The sequence below is a fragment of the Oryzias latipes genome, chromosome 23, assembly GCF_002234675.1.
Source record: "Oryzias latipes chromosome 23, ASM223467v1".
NCBI classification, from domain to species: domain Eukaryota; kingdom Metazoa; phylum Chordata; class Actinopteri; order Beloniformes; family Adrianichthyidae; genus Oryzias; species Oryzias latipes.
In genome coordinates, this window is record NC_019881.2 from 21,312,289 (window position 1) to 21,332,389 (window position 20,101).

The 20,101-nt window shown below is 44.6% G+C and overlaps 1 protein-coding gene across 1 annotated transcript in view; it reads right to left on the bottom strand.

Annotated features, from left to right (window-relative positions):
- usp6nl (USP6 N-terminal like) overlaps positions 1–19,701 on the bottom strand; it is a 58,748-nt gene extending 39,047 nt beyond the window's left edge. The window contains exons 1-2 of the mRNA XM_023952232.1: positions 19,481–19,701; positions 12,676–12,782 (exon numbers count right to left, since the gene is read on the bottom strand). Of these exons, the coding sequence (XP_023808000.1) occupies positions 12,676–12,679 (4 nt within the window). The 5' untranslated portion in view covers positions 12,680–12,782; positions 19,481–19,701. The remainder of the gene's footprint in view (positions 1–12,675; positions 12,783–19,480) is intronic.
- Between the last annotated feature and the right edge of the window lie 400 nt (positions 19,702–20,101).

The following is a 20,101-nucleotide window of genomic DNA, read 5'->3' on the forward strand; positions in this document are numbered from 1 at the left end:
ACGTTTTCTACGGGTGGCACCACACTTGCTCAGTCCAGTTCCCATCCATCCATCCATCCATCCATCTTCCTCCGCTTATCCGGGACCGGGTCGCGGGGGCAGCAGACTGAGCAGAGATGCCCAGACTTCCCTCACCCCAGCCACTTCCTCCAGCTCCTCTGGGGGGACCCCGAGACGTTCCCTGGCCAGCCGAGAGACGTAGTCTCTCCAGCGTGTCCTGGGTCTTCCCCGGGGCCTCCGCCCAGTGGGACATGCCCGGAACACCTCTCCAGGGAGGCGTCCAGGGGGCATCCGGACTAGATGCCCGAGCCACCTCAGCTGGCTCCTTTCGATGTGGAGGAGAAGCGGTTCTACTCCGAGCTCCCCGCGGGTGACCGAGCTTCTCACCCTATCTCTAAGGGAGCACCCAGCCACCCTGCGGAGGAAGCTCATTTCAGCCGCTTGTATTCGGGACCTCGTTCTTTCGGTCATGACCCATAGCTCATGACCATAGGTGAGTACTGGAACGTAGATCGACCGGTAAATTGAGAGCTTTGCTTTTCGGCTCAGCTCTCTCTTCACCACGACGGACCGATAGAGCGACCGCATAACTACGGACCAGTCCAGTTCCTATTTATAGTCAATGGTGGAGCCATGACTGTTATGAGCTGAAAATCACCGTCCAGATCGCTCAGGAGAGTCTGGATAAACGTAAAAAAACAGACCAATGAGAAATTCTGTGTCTGCTGATGGAAAGAGTCCAAACCTGCCAGAAAACGGGAAGTTCTGCTGAGCTTCTGATGATCCTCATGGATGTTCAGTCAGATGTTTGGAACAAAATGAACAAATCGGACTTTTCTTAAGACTATCACCTTTTTATTTTAAGGATACAGATATGTACTGAACTACGGATCTAGTTATGAGAGAAACAGCAGTGAAAACCACAGATACAAACAGGATTATGTTGGTAAAAACGTTTAAAACGATCAGGAATCAAATAACCGTTTATTTGGTCAAACTTTCTCAGTTTATCTTCAAACAAAAAAACATCCAATCAAAAGCTCGCTTCTAGCAATTGGCTGAAGGTGAACCACAGTGAGGGAGGTGTCCCCTCACAGCAATTTAAACTAAAACTGAATAAATAAACTGCAGGTTCTTATGTTTGAGGCTGTTATGTTCTAGAGACATTTTGCTGCTTAAAAACATTTCTCTGTTCAAAAGCATTTTTATTCAAAGTTTTAAATGCCAAATCAATAATAAATCTAAATTGTATCCATTTCGGTAGAATCATTGGATTGGATTCTAACGCTTTAACGGCGGACCTTTAGCTCGACTGTTTACTAGCGTAAAGTGTTGCATATCGGTGCAAAGCTGACACGATAAAACTTTTCTCCACGTCCGAACCAGCTGATTTACATCGATCGGGTAAACAGAAGTAGAGTTACAGTTGGTCAAAGAGCCTGTTATTTAGGTGTTATCAGAAGATCAGCCTTCATCTATTGAATGTTTCTGGCAGTTTCTACCTGCTGATGAGAAACAACAGTCAATGATATCTGGATCAATTTTCTCTCTATACCACTTCTTATCAAACTGCAACCGTAAATCCCAAAAAGCCATTTTAAGACGCTTCCACGGATCTGCGCTCCGTCAGAAATGTCCACAAACATCGGATGACGTGTCTGCATGACTGGACTCTGCTGCTGTGCATCCAACCTGCTGGTGTATCATTCATGTTTGCTGGAAGCCTCACCTAAAGCTCCGCCCATTTATGGTTTCAATCGCGCGTTTCATGGGTTCACTTTTTCATCCGTTTCATCATCTTAATAAGCTAAACTCTTGTCATCTCATAAAGTCTGCAGCCGTCCGTCATGCTCAGCTGCAATCTCACTAAGAGGCTGATTGTTGCTGCAGATGAAGAAAGCTGCATTTCTCTGCTTTCATCCTCCTCTTCCTCACAAAGATCAATGCTCCTCCATGAAAACCTTTGTTATGGTCCAGAAGAACGTCAGAGCTGTTGGGTGAGAAAAACACCGGCTTTGAGGGGGGGTGGGGGCCACCCGCAGAGATATGGATTACGCCATTATCATTTGGGGGTGGGGGGGGTGGGGGGCGCTCAAAGGTTTTCTTACAAACACAAGATCAATAAACCTCAGAGCTTCCTTTAACATCTGCGTGACTGAAAAAGGAGAAATGCTGCCTTGTGTCTACGTTGAGACCCCCCCCCCCCAATTAGACGCCTCATTAAAAGTAGGTGGAGTTTGCTGGCCCCCACGTTTTACTTTGGAAACGTTTGACAGATTTCATTTAGCCCACTTTCCAGTGGTAGGGGGTGTGGCCTTTCAACAAGCTCACTCCTGAGCGGTGAGAATGGTTGCCATAGAAATGATGACTCAGACCAACACAGACCAATCACGGCTTACTGAAGCCGTCTGGCTCCAACATGGTGGCATTTGTACAGTGAAAAAATGGCGACTGAATTGACTTCGTTAGGTTGGAGCAGGAAGTAAACCATTTTCTACACGTTGCGTCACTCAGTCCAGTTCTCATTTACAGTCACTGTTCTCCACTTCATCTGACTTGAGACTGTTTCTGCTCTCATCGATGTTCCCTGCATTGTGGGCGGAGTTATTCCGGATTGTGTTGAATTAGTTAACTCCGTATATTGTGGATGTTGTTATTGTGAGATTGATGGCAGTTTGATGCTGTGATACGCAGGTGAAAGACTATTACTGGAGTATTTATCTATAAATATATGGGCTGATCCAAATGATGAAAGCAATAGAAATAAATCTCTCATGTCTGATCGAGACGTCTTAAAACCACGTGATCAGATCGGGACATCCAAACTAATCATGTTTGCTTTTATTGTTGGGAACCTTTTGTTCAGTTTGAGGGTTCCAATCCTGTTGAGATTTAATGATTGTTTCTAGATTTTGATGATGCTGATTAGAAAGTGTCTTCGTGTTAGTTGACGGACGGTTGAGTGGATCAGGCGTGAAGCGGCCGCCTCTGTGCTCCTAATGGCTGCATTCTGCAGGATTAATTGAATCAGATCGGCTGCTGATTGGTCGGCACATTGCTTAACGCCGTGTCACTACGCTCGGAGTGGTGCTGCAGAATACCAACGAGCGCTTCATCAGACGCATGGAAACGAGTCCACGAGTTTCTTCTATTCCGGACGAGGATGTTTGCAAAGCTGGAACGGAGGAACGAAGCAAACGATAGATCCCAAATTCAGCTGCTGAAAAAGCAAGCAGTCAAAGTTAGCTTTGTGTTCTCCAAAGACAAACTGGATAAAGATCCTAGGAGCCTCGAAAGACGAAGCAAACATCCATCCAGGGTTTCTGAACCAAACCTGACCAATGTGTTACATTTATTCCCAGTCGGGCTGATGGGAAAGTTCAGTTAACATCAGCTTTTTACCTAAAAGTAGAATTTAATGATCGTCTTAGCAACGCCCAATTGACTTTTCTGAACAATGAATCAGTCAAAGTAGACGAAGGTCAGATTCCCTCCAAAAGACCTGCAACATGAACCTGCAGCTGCAACTATCTATCAACAGAAAGCTCCAACATTCATCAGAAACCAGGAAAACCCCAAACTCTGGAGTACTTGTTAAACTGGAAGGGATTCCCCTACATGCCCCCCCCCCCCCCCCCCCCATTCTGACTTCCTGTCCTCCACAGTTTATCCCTCTAGTTTGGCTCGGCGCCTTGGCGGGTTAGAGAACGGGAAAGAAAACACGCTGGAAAAACATCAGCGCTCTGCTTCCCGCTTCCTGTTAGCTCGCTCCGTGTCATTTCCTGCTTTAAACGAGTGGCTCTTCGACCAATCAGAGTCCAGGCAGAGTTCAAATGTCCTTCACGGCCTGGTGAACCTTTCCAGGAACGCCTGACCTTGTTCTTATCCCGGTTTCTGCAGCATGAAATCAAAGCAACAACATTGCTAGTTGTTCGGGCCGAAGGCTCCTTTCTAGTCGCCGTTCTGTTACATACGGAATCAATGGCGTGTCATCAATCTCAGCTGACTTCTCCGTGTTTATTGACAGTCCGCTCTGGAGCACAATGCTTCTATTTAGTGCTTTTCCAGGACGACAAAACAAAAACAGGAAAACAAACCACTTCACTCGCCGAGAGCAGCATGAAAGCAGAAATCAATCAGAGCGGCTGCAGCCAACAATGCCCCAGCGAAGCTGCAGAGGACCGAAGAGGAAGATGTACGAGGAGACAAGCCCCTCCCCCATCCACGCTCACCGCAGTCCTCCATCACCCAGCAGGTTGTCGGGGGGCAACGTGCCGGTTTGACGGCCAGGTTTTTTTTTTGTAAGGAGCCCGTAGTAGTAGTAGGCACTTAGAACAATCAGACCATACGTTCTTCAGGCCTCCTACAGGCACTTACATGTCACATGATATGATTTGCACACAATCAGTAAGTGAGCTAGTACTGGCACCTTACCAAAAAGTCTGTTGAAATTGGCGTAAGTGCGTCAGCCTTATGGATACTTCACGATACATTTACCATTGTACCAAATGGTACAATCCATTTTCATGACTTTCCTTGGGGTATGAGTCTGAAGGGAACTGCGAGACCCACCTGCGCTTCCCTTCCCTCTACGACCCTCCACAGCCCCATACAACCCAAAACCCCTGTGCGGGTGCATGTGACTACAAGTTCAAGAATGTTTGTACACCAACATCTTCATCACAATACCTTCCAAATGAAAAAAAATATTTTTAGTTCCTAAAAATACCAAACACTGACCTTAAACACAGAACCCGTGTTAGGAAATCCATCATCCTGTAAACCGTTAAAACAACTTTTAGCTGCTTCTTCATCCCAAGGTAATCGATTAAAACCATAAAGGACAAAAACAGTACGAGGATAACGACATCACAGACCTGTCTGTCAAAGCAGAGCATAAAAAAGCAAAGCTTCCTGCATTCAACCAGATCCCATTAGTCTGATGTGTGGACATCAAGCACCGATGGACTAAACTTTCTGGGAGAGTCGCTGATACAAACAGCAGAGCTGCTGCCTTCTCCATGGCAACAGAGCACAGTGAGGCCACAAAAGGCGACGAAACACATTTTCTGTTTTCTGTGAAGGGGAGGGGGGGGGGGGGGCATCTCAGTGGGGAGTCATTTAGTGCAATTATTGAGTTTGAAAAACAGATTTTCTCTTGACGGTTTCCTCAAATTCTGGACATAAAAGCTCTTTGAAAAAGTCTAGTTCTGATTTAGTCAAATCCCAAACCTTTTTGTTCTGAAACATCAAAGATGTGGCGTTAATCTGCGACTTTAATTAGGGATTTGTAAACGTACATACCGGCTTCCACCAAGTTTTTACAAAAATGTTAGAGATGAAGAAAAAATAGGGCCAGAAAAATCTGATTTTTTTAAACTGACACTGAAATAAAGACATGGATTTGCAACCAAACAAATCAGACAGGATAACTTTCTTTTATTTTTTAATTTAGGATATATATTTGATGCTTTGATTGACTCTTTAAAGGTGAATTCAGACTGGACACATTCGGTCCACTTAAAGTGAACCAGAGTTCCTTTTCCCCGATAAGCCAGAACAAATTTTCAGTCTGAATACACCTAAGTGGACCCTGGTCCAGGACCAGGAATCGCTCTTGGACCCATCTTTTGAGGTGGTCTCAGTTCGTTTCCAATCTGGCTGAGCTTTGAATCGCTCTGAGATTCCTCAGTGTGAACACAATCCGTCCTCAAAGCGGAGCAACTGAACCAAAACAGCCACCAACGCCGACGTCAACAGAGTAGGAGTGAAGAAACCGGGGAGTCGCAGACAAATAGAAAGCAACAATTGTTGTTTTATCAAACAGAAAAATGTTCCAACTGTTTATTTGTTGGAACGTTTATTTTAACACAGCTGAAAATGCTTCTTTCATGTGTGTCGTTACGCCCGGCGTGGCTGCAGGGCTCGACATAGCCATTTGTCCGCTGGCCCGGTCCTGTTTTTCGAGCAGTACGGACCACAAGACTTTACTTTTCACTTGTCCGCTTGGGCCACTAAAATATCTAACGGTTTATATATTCTTCACCTTTTTCAATAAAGTAAATTTTGCGAAAACGTGTAGATTTACCTCGTCTTCATAATTTAGTTTTTCTGCTAGTCCTGTGTTCAGACTTCAAGGGTTTCTATGGGAAACCTTTGATCACTTCTCCTTCTCTCCCGCCTGCGCGCGCGCGGCTGTCACTGCCGAGCACCACGCGGCACGCGCTCACTACTTTTTTTTTTTCAAACTTTATTGAATGTAACAATTCAATACAAAACAATGTTAAACAGCAACAACGAAGGCACAAGCCAGTGGGTTATTACAACATTTGATTATAAATCCGACACCGTCACTGAAGAGAGACTGAAGCGTGTCAGAGATGTGGAAGACATGGCAGGAATAGATAGGAATATGTTAGATGGAGTAGTGGGTATAATTAGTAGTATGGACAGCAAGATATTTAATGAATGCATTGAAGATGAAACTGTATCCACTAAGCTTTAAGCTGAATGTCAAAGAATCAAAGGCAACTCCAAATACCTGAATCTCAGACTCAAATGCAGTAGAATGTTAAACTACTTAATTTTGGTTTTCTTTACAACACTGTAAGCAGTAAGTATTTCTAGTTAGCTGAATGATCTCAGTTAGACCTGCACAATATGAGGAAAACTCGCGATATGCGATATCAGAGATTAAAATTGCGATAACGATATAATTTGCGGTATATAAACAAACAGCAAAATAACCAAATAACCATTCCCAGTTTAAAAATTATACTCCAAATGACCCACGTTGACATAGCTTACAAACATCTAACATAACAGGGCTCCATCTGATTGGTCAACAATGTGAAGGCGTCCATCCGATTGGTCAAATGCATTAAGGGATTTATTTGATTCGTTAAATGGTTCAAGCTGCCATTAGATTGTTTTAACACATTTAAGGTTTATGATTTATTGCAATATTTGCCGTTAGAAGCACCATGAAAACTTCTGAACTAGTGTTAACTACTACACTGCAGTGCTCTCTTCAAAACATCTGAAACAGACTAGAGCAGATTTAAGTTTGATATGCTCTATTTTCAGTCATTGAAAAGCGTAGAAATAAGTGATGTCACCAGAATGCACCAAATTGCACCATATTAAAAGTTTCCGGGGGGGCATGCCCCCGGACCCCCCTAAAGTTGCAAGCACCTGCGAAGCGGCGGGTCCCACTATGCGCGGTGTCGGGCCAGTAACTTTCAGGCAGGGCCAGTATGTTTCAAAAACTACTGGCCCTGTGGGCCAGTGCAAATTTCTGGGCTATGTCAACCCCTGGGCTGTGACGTCATCCGAAAAGCTACCTTGTAGTTCTTTAACAGAATTCTCTCAAAACAATGTCTTAACACCACAACGATGAGACACAGCAACTCACTGAAACGTGGTTGGATGAATTCAGGCTCATTAAAACAACTTTTACCGTGACACAAATTGCTTTTCACTGTTTTCCCAACAATCTATATGTCATAAATACTTATCAGCGTAGCTTCATACTGACCTCTCATCATCATTGCCTCTGAGCCAGCAACTACCTCACAGCATGAACCGCTGCACCAAAGTAACAAGTAAAAAGTGTCGTTCCTGACGTTCAAAACTGGTAATCTACATATAAAGTTAACTGTCCCCATCATTTTCTCTTGTTCTTTTGACCCGACTGAACCTGAGAGGACTGCTGTTCAAAAATCTCACATTTCTTTGTAAAATATTAAATCCACAAATGTTCCAGGAACAAAGGATGCGCCTCGTGTCACAGTTCAATCACAGCGGCCTTCACCGTCCATAATGATCTGGGGGCTGGAAATTGGGGCCGCTGTTTTACCCCCATCCACTAGGTGGCTCCACACATACAATAAACTGCTCTATAACCCACTGTTTTTGTTACTCTTTCGGCTTTTCCCATCAGGGGTCGCCACAGCGAACGAGTCGCATGGTAAACTTGGCAATGTTTTACGCCGGATGCCCTTCCTGACGCAACCCTCTCAAAGCAACCGGGCTTGGGACCGGCACAGAAGTAGAGAAGGGAACAGGGAGCAGCCCGGAGTCGAACCCTGGTTTCACGGACGGAAGGCGCCGCAAACCACTAGTAAATAAAAAAAAAAGGCTTTAAGGTCCGAATTTCTTCACTACTTAGGGAACTCTATTGGACGTTCACCATCTTTTGTGTCAGGATCTACATATTCAGAATATTGTCCTGGAAATTTCCCAGAAGTCTCTGTGAAAAACCAGTGAACATTGATGCTCACTAGAATAGCAAATAGAAACCACGATGCATTGCGTTTGAAAGGTTCGTCACTAAATATACTTTTTATAAATAATACAAACTTCATTTATTTGTTAAGTTTTGCACTTTAAAAAATAGTGGTGAGCAGGAGTCCAAATGGCATTAAAATCCGGGTCACTGGATGGTTCTGCTGTAACGAGCCAAGCCTCTGCAGTACAAGCACAGCGGCGCATCCGTCTGCAGCGATGATGTCACACCGCAAACCGCAGCTGCGCCTCCCTTCCTCTCTCTATCACAGCTGCTTTAATGACAACAACAGCTCCAAATCTGGACTACCCATAATCCCTAATCTGTGTTTCAGTTTAACATCAAAGCGTGCCGGGGGAATCAAACCTTCCACATGAAGGACGAATGGCAGCAAAAAAAACAAAAAAATCAAACCTGTTCAACCTGTACCGGCAGTGAAGCGGAGCGGCCTTCCTCCCTCAGGTGCTTTCCCAACAAATACCAATCTGTCTGTCTAACAAGCCGCCAGAGTGGAGGGATGAGGAGACGTGACATCATCTCTGGAGGGTAAAAACACAAACCAGAACGCGGCGGTTTCAGCAGCACAAGCTGTCAGTGTGTGAGTACTTAGCAGCAGCAGCGGTTCTGAATGCAGCAGCTGCGAGGCCTCCCATGGCGTAACCCTCCAGCAGGGGTCCACGTGGACGGACGCCTGCTGCAGCTTCACGCTCACACAGCTCTGAATCAAGGAAACTTGGAGGATGCCTTCAGTCTGGGAGCTGCAGGGCAACGGTTAGCACATGGAGAGCACGATGGGAAGACGATGATGTGAGGAGCAGAGATGAAGGGCAGGTGGAACAACTACCTTCAGACACCCAGAAAGGAGCCCAGAATCACAGACCCGCCAAATGAAAAAAGTGTTTTTAACACGTTCTTCTGGCTTCTTTTTATTCAAATTGTTGTAAATCAAGAGGAAACGAAAAAATGTCGCTTGAAAAAGATCATATTTGGGACATAAAAAATAAGCTGGGCGGGGCCATAAGCTCCATGCTCCGCCCCTTTCTGAGCACCCACTGTCAGACAAATAGATCCACCAACGCCTTTGTTTTCCTCGTCTGAGCTGGAATCTGGATCCAAACTGGTCGACTGGATATCTCTGATATCGCTGCCATTTTTGTTGCACCGGGGAAGGTTAGGTTGGGGGGCTGAGGGGCTGTAAGCTAGAGGGAGAGTGTGTGAACAGATAGCTCTCAGTTATGGTTGTATGTGCAGAAAGGACGTCCTAGAAAACGCCACAGGTTTTTTTAATTTGGGCTAAAAACGGCGTCATCATAAATAAAAGACCACTGGGAACGCTTTGAAAACAGATCAAGATGATCCGAGAGTGAAAAGAAACGATTTCTCCGTAACGTCTGAGCTTCTCTGACAGCGATTGTCCTCCTTCACCCGCAATCAAACTCGCCGCTTTCTCTTCCTCATTTCCCATCAATCTGTTCTTCACGGTTGCGGTTCTGCTGTGGCTTCATTTCCTGCAACGGCGTAGCTCTGAGAGGGAACGACATTGTGTTGTTATGCGTCATAATGACTGTGGGCTGTTGACAAACGGCTTCTTCTGGTCACAGGTCGCATTATTGGTTGCATTTCTGCCGCACACCAGTATCTAATAATCCTCACCGAGTAGATATGGGGGTAATAACTAATCTCACACTTTGCTCTTGAGCGGCTGAAACTGTTTCGTTAAAGTGGTTCAGGCTGTTCCAGACCCATCTGGACGGCTGTACGCATCGGTTCAGAAGAGTTCACTTCAGCGGTTCTCCGGGTCACTCAGCAGGAGCAGCTCATCTGTTCCGTTTCTTCACAAACATGAGATTCAAAAAGGGTCAGAAAATCCGGTGAAAATTCTTCAGCCTAACTGACTTTTCTTATTAGTAAAGCAGCTAAATCACCATTTAAGCTGATTAAGAATCATTTTTCTGATTTATTTTTTTAATATTAGGTTTGTTGATTAAGAAAAACCAAGTGATTTAATGTGGGAAAATACATTTTATTGCCATAAAGTGCCTTTAAACTAAATGTCATCTGTTCAGGTGTGAAAGCTCACATTCCTCCTTTAAAAGGAGGAACACTCAGATATGAGATTATTTTTATCACAATTGTTGTCTTCCATGAGAAAAAAGCCAGATGTCCATGTCAAAAACTCAAAAAACATGATTATCTTCAGATGATTTGCATCTTGATGTTGAGAAGATAAAGGGCTCTGGGGAAATCACATTTCGTAACGTCTTTAACAAACTCAGAGTCGTCCCTGACGACCTGGAGTGTCCTCTGCCTGCACAAGTGTCCTCGCCGTCTCCAGCACGTTTCCACGTCTCCTGGTCCAGAACACGAAGCCATCTTTGTGGCTCCTCCTCCGCTCAGAAATCATCCTTCACGTTTTCAGACCATCCGGGCGGAGTTGTCCGTCCTCGTTAGGACCCTCGTTTTGGGAGATAAGCCACGCCCCCTTCTCTAGGCCTGCGGCTGCGTGTCTCAGCTGTGCGTGTTGTCAGGCGGGGTAATTAGGGTAATTAGCTCAGGGTATCACCGTTGAGAGCACGTCTCTCCAAAGGCTGAGATGAATAATGAAGGACCTAAAAGGGTTCCCTGTCAGAGCGCCTGCTGCGGCTCACCTTCCAAACACAGGAGCTGAACTTCCTGTCATTTCAGCTGGATTCTAAAATTCTGAAACACACACAGACGGGTTTGTGTGTTTGTGCGTTTGTGTTTGTGTGTGGTTGTGTGCCAAGAGCAGCAGAAAAAGCAGCGATCTGGTTAAACCTCTCCAGCAGCTGCTTAATCCAGTCGTCTTCAAGTAAACACTTAATAAGTGCCAGGTTTCCGTGGTAACCCACTCCCAACCCTCCAGTCTAAAGATTTACAACCTGACCGAGTTAACTCTGTGGCCCCGCCTCCACGGCGAGCGGCACGGCAGACCAGGAAAAACAGGCAGAGATGAAGCTGCAGAGCCGATGAAGGATGAAGGAACGCCAACGACTTCCTGTCTGAGCCGCCGTTCACACCGCCGAGGCTGAACATCAGTTTAGGCCCAAAGCGGAATCAAACCCAAATGTTTACAAGTTAAGTGCCGTCTTCACTGAAAAACGGAGAGAAGATCTGTGCAAAAAAACCACGGACTTTTTCGTGATGAAAGCAGCAGAAACCTTGGTTTGAAATCCCGGCTTCACTAAAGGCCGTGTCACACAGTCACTACGTACATTTTGCACATTTTTTACACATATTTCAGTCTTTCCTGATACATTTACGTCTCACTCATAAGTGTTTCCTGTTTTCGTCATTCGTCGAAGGTTTCAGCCTACGGGGTTTTACATGAATTCCGTTTTGAGCTGTTCAAAATCTTTGGTTGGTTGAGAATTACGCAGTTTATGCGTATTTTACGTGTTTTTCGCATTATTCTCATCTTACACAATCACGCTTTTGTTACATGTCTTTAAACGACCGTTCCACGTATGTCTAACGATCTTTTCACGCAGTGATGTAACCTTTTATATCACGTCTACGCACACGTCACGCTAAAACTACGTAATTGACACACAAATCACTAAAGACTTGCGCTCAAACCGCACAATGACACACGGTTCATGTTTCACGTTCATTTACGTGTTCTTTGCGTGATTTGTCCGTACTTCTTCTGTGGTTTTAGCGTGGTTCATCCGTGATGCATCTGTGAAAATTTCACGCAAAGAACCACAACTTTTCTCCCTTTTTCCACGTATGACCAAGTTTTATCCATGCAATACGTGCAAAATGTACATAAGTAAACCCATCTGATGTGTCTGCTGCAGGAAATCGCATGGCCACCAACCATAATCAATGACTAATCAATAAAACAATAGTTGATAGAGGGAAGCCTCACTCTTTTTCATTGTAATCTGTTGTTTTCCTTCAACCAGCAGGGGGCGCTGTGGTTTATGTCAAAGCCTGAAAGTAGCTAAGCCAACACGGAAAAATGTATTAAACCATCCAAAAATTCCTACATCTGTTAAACTGGATCAGTACCGACCCCTTAATCATTCCCATCAAGGGTCGGATCAGGACCGACTGCAGTCTGGGTTCTGTGGAGGAGCTGACCCCCACTGCAGATAGAAACCCTGATCACAAACTGGGGATGAACAGGGGGGGGGGGCTCATCCCGGCTTATTCCCCTCCTCCCATCATGCTTTGCAGTATAATTGAGGGATTGGAAGGTGAGAGCAGGAATCCTCTTTGGATTCCAGAACTTTTGCAGTTCCAGGTCCAAAAATCTGGACTCCAACAATAAATCCAAAGCGTGTTTGATCAGCTCCTGCGGTTCTGGACACGTCTCCTCCAACTGCAGCCAAACACACATTCACAGACTGAGGTGAACTCACTCATGGTGGGGGTCCAGGCGTATGGGGCAGGATGAGGCCCGGCCAGGGCGAGGCTTTGGACAGGTGAGCTTGTTCTCCACTGTGTGGCTCCTAGAGGAACTCATGTCCTGAGAAGACCAAAACAGAAAGTCACCAAACACAAAGAGGCAGAAGCTTTGATGTTGAACATCGAACAGAGGCAGTTTGTCAGAGGATGGAAACAACAACCGGATGGAGTTTCCACCATCGACTGTAAATGAGAACTGGACTGACTCGTGGAACGTCACCCCTGCGGTTTATTTCCAGCTCTAACCAAATGAAGTTCATTCAGTCGCTGTTTGTTTCTCGTGATACGGCCGCCATGTTGGAACCACTGATTGGTCTGAGTCAACATTTCTATGGCAACCGTTGTTGCCAATCAGGAGTGAGCTTGTTGGAACGCCACACCCCTACAACTTTAAAGCGGGCTACACTAAATCTGGCAAACGTTTTGAATGTTGGACATGGGGGTCAGCAGGCTCCACCCACTTTTATTGAGGCATCTGATTGGTCAGTTTATAACTTGAATAACTTCAACTACAGAAAAAATATCATGAAAAAAAATCAACAAGGTATTTAAAAAACGGCATCATGAATGTTTATTCTGACCAATAGAATGACTGAGTACCAGCTGCTGATTTCTCAATTGAAGTATTTTGACTCATTGGAGCCGGTGATGACCTCCTGTTTGGAACGCAAGGGGGGGAGGAGTCACCGATTCTCATTTAAAGCCAAGTTACACTCTCATTGTTCAACCTTATTTAAACTTCCAACAGAAACCGGCAAAGACAGTTGGAATTGTAGATTTGGCGCCGCTCGACCCGTCCCCTGGAAAACGGTCCGGTCCGTCGCTCATTCAGACTCGTTTATAAAACAGTTTCATATTTCTTCATTGTCAGGTTATTATAGAAAACATTCCAGGTTCTAGTTTGCCTCACTTCTCTGTGCTCCAAGTTCCTAAAAGTTCATCAGAACAGATTTTTCTTTAAGAACTTAAAATAATTTTCTAAGTCAAAAACCTCCCGGCAGTTCGCCGATCCCGTGGATGTGGTCAGAGGGAGGGGATGACGGCGTGTTTACTGAAAGGTCAAAGGTGGAGGCACCAGCTGATAAAGGCACCCCCCCCCCCGCTGTCAGTAAACAACATTTACACTCCCACTGAAACAGCCGGGAACGGTTGGTGATGTCACCGACCACAATGACAGTAATCTGGGACTGAGCAGAAGTCTGCGGGACGTGGACGGGAAAATGAAGGGTTGTGTCGGCGTTGCCATGAGCGCCGACGCTGCAGCACGGAGGATCCTGCAGGGCGTCAGCAGAAATTGAGGTGGTGGTGATGAGGGGGGGGGGGTCCACATCTATTCACATTACGCAGCAATGCTGAAAAGCTGCAGGAACCAAAGTACCAAGAAAGGTGGAAAAACCAACACAAAAAGCATCATGTCTCTTTAAAACATACCAACAAATCACAGGTTGGAAGAAAAACCAAGCTGCTCTCACAGAACAATCTAGAAAATCTGCCATCAGTTATTTATATGATAATTGATATTATCAGTTTTGTTTGTTTTCTGGACTCCATTTACTGAAACAACATTAACAGCAAACAAACAAACAGTTCCAGCTGGTCAAAGAACAGAAATCCTTACATTCTGCTAAATAATAAAAGCAATTAAATCAAAACAGACCTCAACTTATAGACTTTTTCAATTAGAAACACATTTTTATGTCAGATTTACAACCGTTTTCCTGGTTAGATTTGTTAATATTAGATTATCATTCATTAAAGAAAACACTTTTCCAGGTCTAACAGAGAGGCATGCTGGGAGTTTTTTGCCCTCTTGAACATCACAATCTTCACGGGAAATTAACTTTCCCCTACTGAACGAGCCAAATCTCGTTGGAGGCTTGCCCTCCCCGCTTTGCCGCGGCCGTCGCCGGGCGGAGATCTAAACGGCTGGCGGTCTTAGCGTTAAGATTACGACCCGGGATTACAGCCACCATATGGTCACATCTGCCTAAGCTGAGGCGGCCAGTTAGCAGCCGTCAAGCTGATCGTGGTCAGAGCGTGGTTAGACGCCGACCTGCCAGTTTCAGCCGAACACAGAACCTTCACTCGTGTCTCCAGACGTTCCTCTGCAAATCGGAGGATCTAGGCCCCAAATTCCCACTAAAATGTGGAACAGGAGTAAAAAAAAAACGCTTTTGTTCCAACATGTGTGAGCTTTTAGCTTTTCATCTCAGTGAAACACAGAGGAGGAGGTATTATAGGGTGGCTCTGAGTGTGAAGGTACCTAAAGGTCGAAGATGACTGCTAAGGAACAGAGATGGGGAAATGGGCGGGGTTATATAGGGTAAACAATTCTTCATTTCAGAACAAACCTCTTAAATTTAAAGTTCTCGCTCCATGAACCTAAAAAGAGCATTTGCAAATATAGCTAATGGGAGTCCCGTTTTTAGGTTTCTTCTCACTCATGTTTCTCTTATTTTGACAGCGTTTGTCATCAAACAGAACGTCCTGTTTCCTATATAGACTTATTTTAGTTTATAGTCTGCAGATGCTAAAAATGACCATGAACTGCAGCAGAAGCCCACACTGTGAAACCAGAGCTGTTGTGTTGCTGTGTGCAACTGTGTGTGTGTACGCGTGTACACGACTGCAGTGGCGGTGTGTTCCACTGTAACTGGTTAATCACGTCTGAGGTAAATGAACCCGCCGCAACGCGAGAGACGGCGGACGCCGCACCCCAGCCGCTGCCTCCACATCAGCCCCCCTGCACAGCCGCGCTCCAGACTGACGCAGGGTGGGGGGCCGACTCCTCCCTTTGTCCAACACACACATGGTTTGGTGATGGGGGGGGGGCAGCATTGGCGTTTGTGCTGCAGCTCTGAAGCATTTAATGCAGAAAAAGAACCAACAGATCTGCAGCAGCTGCACAAACCTGTGCACTTTTGTGTTTCTGTATGTGCATTCTTTGCATGCACATGTGTGTATTTGTGTGTAAATGACAGCGTGTGTGGAACTTGTGTGCATGCATGTGCATCCCGTGTGTTCATTTCAGTGTGTGCAGGTGTGTGCGCAGTAGTGTAGGCACGTTTGTAGTGTGTTTTTGTGAATATTTCTGTGTGTGTGCGTCCATGTGTGTGAGCACATTTGTGTGTGTGTGTGTGTGTGTGTGTGTGTGCTGCATCTGCCGTGTGAGCTAAGCTCCTCCTTTGCTAAGTCAGTGAGTTTCTCCTGCTGTTCTTTGAAATCCTTATCAGATTTCAGCTGACCTGCACGTGCACGTGCACACTCACACTCACACACAGATAAAATGCAGAAGTTTTGCTGCTTTCAAAGGGAAAGGAGGATTTTTTCTAAACAACCAAAACAAAAATAGATCAAACTGATGGTGCGTTTAGTAAAATCAGTCAAAAGAACAATAATAAAAGACGCACAACTAGGAATTTTTCGTTACATCGACTTCTTTTTGATCCATGTTTTTTTTGCTGTTTATTTGTAAAATAAATTCAAAAAAGTTGAATCAAAATTTCTTCTTTTGGTTGAAAATTTTTAAGAAATTTCTGCCAAAATGAGCATAAATCCAGACGGATGGCGGATCGCTTTAATGACGCGTTTGAGAAAATGTATGAAGTTCAATCACTAAAAAGTCGGTAATTTCAAAGTCATGACGATGAAGCCCTGCTGAAAAGAATCTGTTGTTATGGCAACGTAGTCGTAAAATCCTTTAAGATCGTTTTTGTGAGCAAGTCTTGATTAGCAGCCAGATTTCTGGCCATTCTGGGGGCTTCTTGTGCCAAAAAAAGAAGTTACAGTCACCGTGAGCATTTATTAATATTCATTTTTGAGATAAATGCTGGATTTTATGAGGCATCAAGATCTAAATGCATTTGAAACAAACGTACATGAATGTATAACCCGGAGAAAAAAGGTCAAAGCGCTCCAGTTAAACACCATGAAAAGGACGTTTTTGGTGTTTTTAACGTGATCTTGAGGGATTTTTCTGATGATGCACACGCATTAAGAAAATTAAGATTACAATTCATTTCTGAGTTTTCTTTTATTTAATTGAATCGGAAGCAGATGAAAAAAAATGCTGTTTCAAAAAAGATTGTATTTGTGACAGAATATATGCTGGGGGGGGGGGCAAACTCCCTGCTCCGGTCTGCAATGGGAAGGGGGGGCGGGGCTTCCTCGTGCTAACAGTCCCACCCACATCTCAACCTAAACCTTCTGAGTCCACAGAGCCATCTGAACACTTTGCTGCAAAGAGTTGAGCTTTTATTTTGAAACACCACTGCCAAAGTTTTATATCATTATTTATTCTGTTCAGAAATATTTTAATTGGATAAATATTTGGTGTTTTTTTTTTGCATATGAAGCTTCTGGATGTTTGGTGTCACACTCAGTCATGTTTTATTTAAAAAAACATCTCAGACATAAAATAAACATTTAAGGCTGTAAAACCAAACTTTAAATGATTTTTTTGTTTCTTTTTTAAAACATTTTTACCATTTTTCTCTTGGTTGTTTCAGAGCTTTATTGCTACGATGAGACGCTGCATGAAGCTGTGACAGGCTGGGGCTTTTACGCTGAAATTGTAAAACTGCGGCGCTCCGGCAGCAGAAATCAACACTTCACCACAGGATCCAACCAGCAGCTGTTGATGAAGACTTTTGTGGGAATTTGGACAAAATATCAACAAACGAGCTCCTTAAACTGCTACTAAAACGTCCTCGCTTGTCAACAGTGATTAAATCACTAAAAAAGACAGACAACATTCAAATCTCAGCATTTCAAAGTGTGATTCAGATGTCAGGGTGTGTTTAAAGTCACAGGAAATGAGGTCAAACGGGCGGCCTGGTGCTCAGAGGTCTGTAAAATACCATAGAAAAGGTCAGCAGCAGGTTTTTGTGTTCAAAAACGGCAAATGTCAAAAACACAGTTCTGGAGCGGCCCGACCTTTAACCCAACAATGCCGCAGACGCGATCAGTTACAGGCGTGCTCCCTGACCGACCCCTGAAAGTTTTATGAGGCTTCACGTCTGACGCCGACGCTTCAGGTCAAAAAGTCCGCCGTCATTTCATCTTTGCTGGCGTGTTCATTCATGTTCCTCCCAAACGAGAGGTTTTTGTCCAGAATAACAGGGAAAAAAGGCGTCTAAACGGAGAAGAAGCATGTATGAGAATATCTGTGTATTTCACAATAAAAGCTCTTCCCCACCCCACCGGTCCTGTGTTTGCTGGTTCTACTCCAGCGATAGCTGCAAAGTCAGTCAACGTCTGGCGGAATAGCGACCTGCCTCTCGCAGGAATGTTGATCCCAACTTCTGACGGCTATCTTAGTTTTACATCAGAGCTGGGAAAAGGCCGATCCCTGAAAAGCAGCAGCAGCTGACACAATGGGTCGAAAAAAGAGATGCTAACACAAATCCACACAAACCAACAGATCACATCCAAACACAACCTAGATACAGGGCAACATTCAAACTATCCCACTGGATGCTATTGGTTTATTTTTGGTTATTTTAGTTCAAAATAAAAGCGTCACAATGCTTCCAGTCCTCAATCTGCCGGGGGGGACGGACTACTCCTGTGTTACATTTGTAAAGACCTTGACTTCTTTAAGCCGCATTATCCCGAAGTGAGATAGGGAGGGTTGGAAGGCATGCAGCTGTCAAAAAACTACACCAAGATGTCAATTTGAAACAGGAAGTTTTCACAATAAAATTGTTTATCTCAAGATAAATCCAAACGTGTCGTCATTTATCTGGGGGGGGGAAACATGCTGCATTCCAAAGAAATAGGTTTTTATTTTATTTAATCACAGATTTGAGTCTAAAAACACTTTAGATAGTAAGCTTTTTGTCTATTTTCAAGCAAGTTTTAGTGTAGAAACAAACGTTTTTAGACAGCTTATTTTTTATTTTGAAAGGACATGTCTGTACATCCGGTGCTAGTATTTTGAGTACCTTCGCGTACCTGTCGCAGAAGGTACCTGTCCCCCTCTCTCGTGCGGTTAAAATAGTCACTTAAGAGGCCAACATGACAAAAAATGTTGCCATGGAGACGCAAGTTCAGGAAAAGAAATAAAATCTACGAATCCCACCTTTTTAATGGTAAAACACGGATTCAATTTAACACTCCGAAGGCAGCAGAACAGGGCTCAACAAAATGATTGACATGGAGCTACAGCCAATCAGATTCGCGGAGAGAGGAAATGGGAGTCTGTGATTGGTGGTTTCTTCTGTATTGATTCCGTTGCGGGAGGCAGTCGGAGGTTTTCGGACACGTTAATGCGGCGGAATTAAGCCGAGCCACAACCGGAAGTGATACAAATAACCATTTAAGCGCCGTTATAAGTAGTTTTAACAACATTTGTGCACTTTATTTTAAATTATTATTTATTTGGGACGGCAGATAAATAATAAAATCGCTTTTATGACCTAAATATTTTTAACTGGCTTGATTTACTTCGCAAGATGAAACCGGAAGTGATGAGCTGTAACCCTGCTAACTTAGCAGTGGGGGGTTGGCCGTGTAGGCCTCGGTGAATACAAATAAGCGCAAAGTTTCAAACATAAAACTCCTTTTTTTCTTCTCATTATGGGGATGTAACCCCACAAGCGTGAACCAGAAAAGACAAAAAGCCCGCTGACTTTCTGGCTTTAACTTTGAAAATCCGCCGTTCGTGGCCGCCGTCACTCAGCCTCGCGCCACTGATGCGTTTCGACAGCTCGGCAACTTCCCGGCCGCTTCAAACCCCAAAACCCCGCGGCGGCTCACCTTGCTCTCGGCTCGCTCGGTCCTCCGGCCTCACATGGCTGCGGACCGAATCCCTGCCGAGCTGTAGCGCGAGGAGCCCATCGTCCCGTTCCGTCCCAGGAAGTCCGGAGCGCCGCTGAAAGTCCGGGTGGGAGAAAGCCGACCCACGATCCCAGCCAGGTGCGCCGCCCGCCGGGCTGATCTGAGCTCACCGGCTGGATGCGGCTGCTGGGGGGGCCGAGCACAAACATCCCCGCCACACAAAGTATCCAGTTACCGGTTCCTTACCGTCCCGATTCACCCAAAACTCGTTCAATCAAGAAGTATTTAAAAACCATCCAGGTTTAAAATTAATTCATAATCTTTTTATGTTTGAAAAAACATTAACACATATAAAAACGGAGGTTTATTTTCTTGTAGTTTTGTTATCTCAGCATCAAAAACCATCATGTTGTGTTTAACTCCGCAAATCATCAATATTCTACTTTTAAACCCCATTACTGATTTAAAGTTAGATCCTTTACATTCAAAACTTTTACATTTGAACTGCTTCCCAAACCTCTAGAAGTTATAATAAATTATTCAAAAGGCACATTTGTCTAAATTTGATATATATTACTGTGAATATTTGATCAAATATGC